Source organism: Trypanosoma conorhini, assembly GCF_003719485.1.
Source record: "Trypanosoma conorhini strain 025E chromosome Unknown Tco_14.4_contig_00150, whole genome shotgun sequence".
Classification (NCBI taxonomy): domain Eukaryota; phylum Euglenozoa; class Kinetoplastea; order Trypanosomatida; family Trypanosomatidae; genus Trypanosoma; species Trypanosoma conorhini.
Window position 1 is genome coordinate 1 of NW_021704241.1, and position 4286 is coordinate 4286.

At 62.9% G+C, this 4286-nt stretch overlaps 5 protein-coding genes across 5 annotated transcripts in view, besides 1 other annotated feature; all 5 read right to left on the bottom strand.

Annotated features, from left to right (window-relative positions):
• Window positions 1-309, bottom strand: Tco025E_03350 (uncharacterized protein; the record flags this gene model as incomplete). Its single annotated transcript, XM_029370269.1, has 1 exon — window positions 1-309. A coding segment is annotated over one exon (309 nt), but the record flags the coding sequence as incomplete, so codon positions are not given.
• Window positions 310-321: 12 nt separating this feature from the next.
• Tco025E_03351 (uncharacterized protein) lies at window positions 322-1191 on the bottom strand (the record flags this gene model as incomplete). Its single annotated transcript, XM_029370270.1, has 1 exon — window positions 322-1191. The coding sequence occupies one exon, from the start codon at window positions 1189-1191 to the stop codon at window positions 322-324; it is 870 nt and encodes a 289-aa protein (XP_029229543.1).
• Window positions 1192-1358: 167 nt separating this feature from the next.
• Window positions 1359-1391: a microsatellite.
• Window positions 1392-1499: 108 nt separating this feature from the next.
• Tco025E_03352 (mucin-like glycoprotein) lies at window positions 1500-2921 on the bottom strand (the record flags this gene model as incomplete). The annotated part of the gene is made up of 1 exon (XM_029370271.1): window positions 1500-2921. The coding sequence occupies one exon, from the start codon at window positions 2919-2921 to the stop codon at window positions 1500-1502; it is 1422 nt and encodes a 473-aa protein (XP_029229544.1).
• Window positions 2922-3342: 421 nt separating this feature from the next.
• On the bottom strand, window positions 3343-4260 carry Tco025E_03353 (surface protease GP63; the record flags this gene model as incomplete). The annotated part of the gene is made up of 1 exon (XM_029370272.1): window positions 3343-4260. The coding sequence occupies one exon, from the start codon at window positions 4258-4260 to the stop codon at window positions 3343-3345; it is 918 nt and encodes a 305-aa protein (XP_029229545.1).
• Window positions 4260-4286, bottom strand: part of Tco025E_03354 (surface protease GP63) — a gene marked incomplete at both ends in the record, with an annotated part of 558 nt that continues 531 nt past the window's right edge. Inside the window, one exon of the mRNA XM_029370273.1 lies at window positions 4260-4286. This exon is cut by the window's right edge and continues 531 nt beyond it. Coding sequence (XP_029229546.1) covers window positions 4260-4286 — 27 coding nt within the window.

The following is a 4286-nucleotide window of genomic DNA, read 5'->3' on the forward strand; positions in this document are numbered from 1 at the left end:
TACGCGTGGACGGCGTCGCTCGTCCGTTGGGTGGTAGGCAGTCGCCTTTATTTTTATTGTTTTGCTCTTTTCCCAGCTTTGATTCTTTTGCCTCGGCCTTATACACCCCGTTGGCAACGGCATGGCACGCCACGGAAACCGCAGATCGTGGGTTTTCCGCCTTCCTCGCGCCTTGGAGGAGGAAACGGAATCCGGCAAGAGGGCTGGGGCCAACTTCCGCTGCACTCGCACGCAGGGAAAGTTGCCTGCGCCGCAATCTCCTTCGGAGGGCGCTGGGGCTCCGCACGTGCAGCGGAGGAACAGCAGCATGGGGGAAAATAATTAAAACAAAAAAAAGGAGGAGGCACACGTGCCGGCCGCAACGCTCCCAGCGGGGCAGCACGCAGCGAAGGGCCGCGGCGATCGCGCACTCGCAGCCCCAAGAAACACACACAGACACACACACGCACGGGGAGCGCCCCGCAGAGCGCAGAAATCAAGCAAAACAACAACAAAAACCACAAACACAAATCGCGTGCCGCCTTTTAGCCCCTCCGGCGGCGACACGCAGCGCGCATGCCCGCAGGACCTTGCCGTCGCAGGCCCCACCGCAAATCGCCCAACGCCGGCCCCATTTCCCCCAGCACAGTGCAGCAGGAGTGGGGCGCGGAGTAAAAAAAATAATAATAATAATAATAAGTAAAAAGAAAAAGCCAAAACGAAGCAGCGCAGTGGCACCACCGCCGCCGCCGCCCCAAGCGCAACCGCGCTGCGCCCGCAAGGAAGCAGAGGGAGTGAGGCGCAACGCACACCCGGCACAGAAAGCAGGGGCAGCAACGCCCAGGCCGCCCCGCAGGCGAGCCACGGGCACAGCGCACACCCGCAGCCGTAGCGAGGGGGACGGGGCACTTGCAAAGTCCGCCGCACAGCCTGCCGCGGCCCTGCCCTCACCGGCCGGCACCGCGCCGCAGGGCAGGCCGCGATGGACGGTGTTCCGCGCACTCGCACCGCACCGCCACACGCGCGGAAGAGAAGGCGGGACTCGGCCGCGGGGCGCTCCCCCGCCCTTGGCGTCCCCCTCCTCCCCGCTTCCGCGGCCCCGGAAGGAAACGGCAGCGGCAGCGCCGACCACGAAAGGAGCCCCGCGCGCACGCGGTTGCGTGTGTGCCTGCAGACGCGCAACGGAAAGAGAAGGGAAGAGCAGGAAGGCATGCGGGAGCACACGCGCAGGCACAGCAGGGACGCGGAGCGGAACAGGCAGGGCACAACTCAGGCCAGAGACCGCAGCGCGGCCCACGCAGCGGCAAGCCACGGGAAATATAATGAAGAAAAAAAGAAAAGCAAAATTCTTCCAGCAAATGTCGCTGCACCCATGAAAGAAACAAAAACAAAAACAAAAAAAGGAACAAAAAAAGACCGTCCCACCGCAGGGCGACGCATCACATTTGTGCCTCGTGGCGTCGCCGGCCCCGTCCTACATTTGGGCGGCCCGTGAGACGCACAGCGTGCGCGGTGGATCCTCACCACGTGCCGTGGGCGGCGAGGGCCGTCACGAGCAGCAGCAGCGAAGCAGCGCGCATGCACACAGTGGCGACGTCGCTGCCGGCCAAGTTTTCTTTTCCGCCTTCCTCAGTGCTTCCGCCGTTTGGCTTCCCACCGGGAGCCTCTGGTGGCTCGACCCCGGCGGGAGGAGATTCCGGCTCCTCTTCGGGCGCGCCTCCGCTGGGCGCACGTGTGTTGCAGCTGTGCAAAACGCCAGGGGGCTCGCCGCTCGGGTCCGTCGTCGGCGCGCCCAAGGCCCCGTCATTTGCCTTGAGCCACCGCCTGTACACCCCACTGCTTTCCTTCGTCTTGCACTGCAACGTGAAGGCAAGTACTTCTTTCGCCGCGGCTGCAGAGCAGCGACCGTTGGGCGACGCGGCGGAGCCGTACAGAGTCCCGGCCCAGGCGCAGAGGGAGTCATTATCGTTGTAAATGGCCCCACTCCTCCTGAAAGACTCATTCACGGTGAATGCGCACTTCTGCCAGGCACTCTCGCCGGGGACACGCCAACTTAGCTTGCCGACAGCGTCCGCACACGAGACATCCACCGGCACATCCACCTCCTCCTCGGCCGCCGCGACGCACGCGGAGGGGCAGCAACAGGCGCAGAGCAGCGCGAGGAGCGCCGGGGCGCACACCGCACCGCCACACGCGCGGAAGAGAAGGCGGGACTCGGCCGCGGGGCGCTCCCCCGCCCTTGGCGTCCCCCTCCCCCCCGCTTCCGCGGCCCCGGAAGGAAACGGCAGCGGCAGCGCCGACCACGAAAGGAGCCCCGCGCGCACGCGGTTGCGTGTGTGCCTGCAGACGCGCAACGGAAATAAAAGGCTGAAGAGCTCGAGTTGGACGCGGCGCGGCAGTGCGACCTTCCAAAAGAACCAAAATCGCATGAAAACCGCAGCCGCCAGCGCTTCCAAAACTTCCACTGCCCTCCCTCGCCCTCCTCTGCCGCCCGCCACGGCACGCCTCCCATGGCCCTCCCGCACGCACCCGCCTCCTCCCGCGTGGGGCGCCTCCCTCTGCGCCGCCCGCCACCGACGCGGAGCGAACAGCAGCTCAGCCCACAGCAGCGGCTGCAGCCCCCACGCCGCCCTCACTGCCACGGCGGCGGGGACAGAGGGCAGCACCGCAGCCCACCCACCGTGCGGCAGAGCGCTCGCAACGCACACTACCGCACAAAACCAACCAAGCGCAAATACGAAAAACGGAGAGAAGTCTTTTTTAAAGAAAAGCAGGGGGCACGCGCTGGCGCCCCTCGCAAAGATGCTTGTCGACGCCCCAACCCCCGCAACAGGCACACAAACAGAGAGCGGAGCAAGAGCACAGGACAGTAAAAAAAGAAAAACAAACAGACAAAAAAAGAAGCCCAGTAGTATTGAATGCGGCAGCAACGGCAGCCTCATTCCTGTCACTCAGCGGAACCGTCCCAGACCCGTCCTCGCCGCCTGCAAAGTGCAGGGATTTCCCCTTCTCCCGTCTGCGGCAACAGCCGCGCCTACACTCGGGCGAACCCGGGATCCATCGGCTCCTCCCAGTGTATTTTTTCCCCACATTTTTTCACGGAAATAACGCCAGCCCAATACGCAGATATATCTGCTCTGCTGCCACTGAGTAGCAAAACAAGGCAAGAATTCTTATTATGCGCAACTGAAAAAAAAAGACAGAGTAAACAGTACATTCCGCATATAACATTGCCACTGCTTTATTGCGGGCCGAGTGCGGCACTCCGCGGGGACGGAGGTGCGTAGCTAAACGTATACAAATATATAAACACTACTTCCCCGCCACGCATTGCCTGCGCCCAGCCGCCGTTCCTGCTGCAGCTCAAGGCGGCAGCATCGCCGCAGCCGCCGCAGTGACCACGGCGAAAAGCACAAAGTGACTGAAGTCCACAGCCGAACTCACATCGTTTCCAACGGGTTGTGACTGTTCAGGAGGCGACTGTTCAGGAGGCAACTGTTCAGGAGGCAACTGTTCAGGAGGCAACTGTTCAGGAGGCAACTGTTCAGGAGGTGACTGTTCAGGAGGTGACTGTTCAGGAGCAGCCGGTGGAATCTCCTCCTCCTCCTCAACGTGCGGAATGACGAGGCTGCTGCCGTTGGCGGCGATGGTGCACACCTCCTCGTACCTCGGGCACTTGATCTTGCCGCCGTCCTCGAAATCACTTGACTTAACATCAATTACGCCTTTCTCGGGGCACGCCACATACGCGTCGCTGCCGCTGTACTTCACCTTCACCGCGCCGCCCTCGCACAGCACCTGCGCGCACACGCCCGCGAGTTTCGCATCGGCCTTCGTTTTCACCTTCAGCGCTTCCGCGTCCAGGCACCACGAGCCACTGCCAGTCAGCGACCCCGGGAGATCCTTCACACTTGCGTCCGCGCACGCGTTGGACGTTGTCCCAGAAGTTGAATCATGAAAATACGTCGAGACAACAGGGCACACGTCCTTAAAGTGCACGCTCCCCTCCACGTCCACGATGCCTTTGGTGCACCTCCCGAGGTGGCGGCGGTCAGAGGAGCAGCGGAGCGTCGCTGCGTCCTTCCCATCGCAGAACATGTGCGGGTACTTGGCGGCGAGGTCCTTTATCGCAGTGCACTTCTTGTCCAGGAACTCGCAGCCGGCGCCCTTGCCCCAGCCCATCGGCTCCGCCATGCTCCAATTTGCGCGGTAGTAGCCGAGGTCCGCAAACAACGCCAGCGTCAGTGCCGTGTAGTAGCCGGCCCCAACCGTGGGAGCCATCAGCTCGTCCCGGGCGTTCGCGTCCC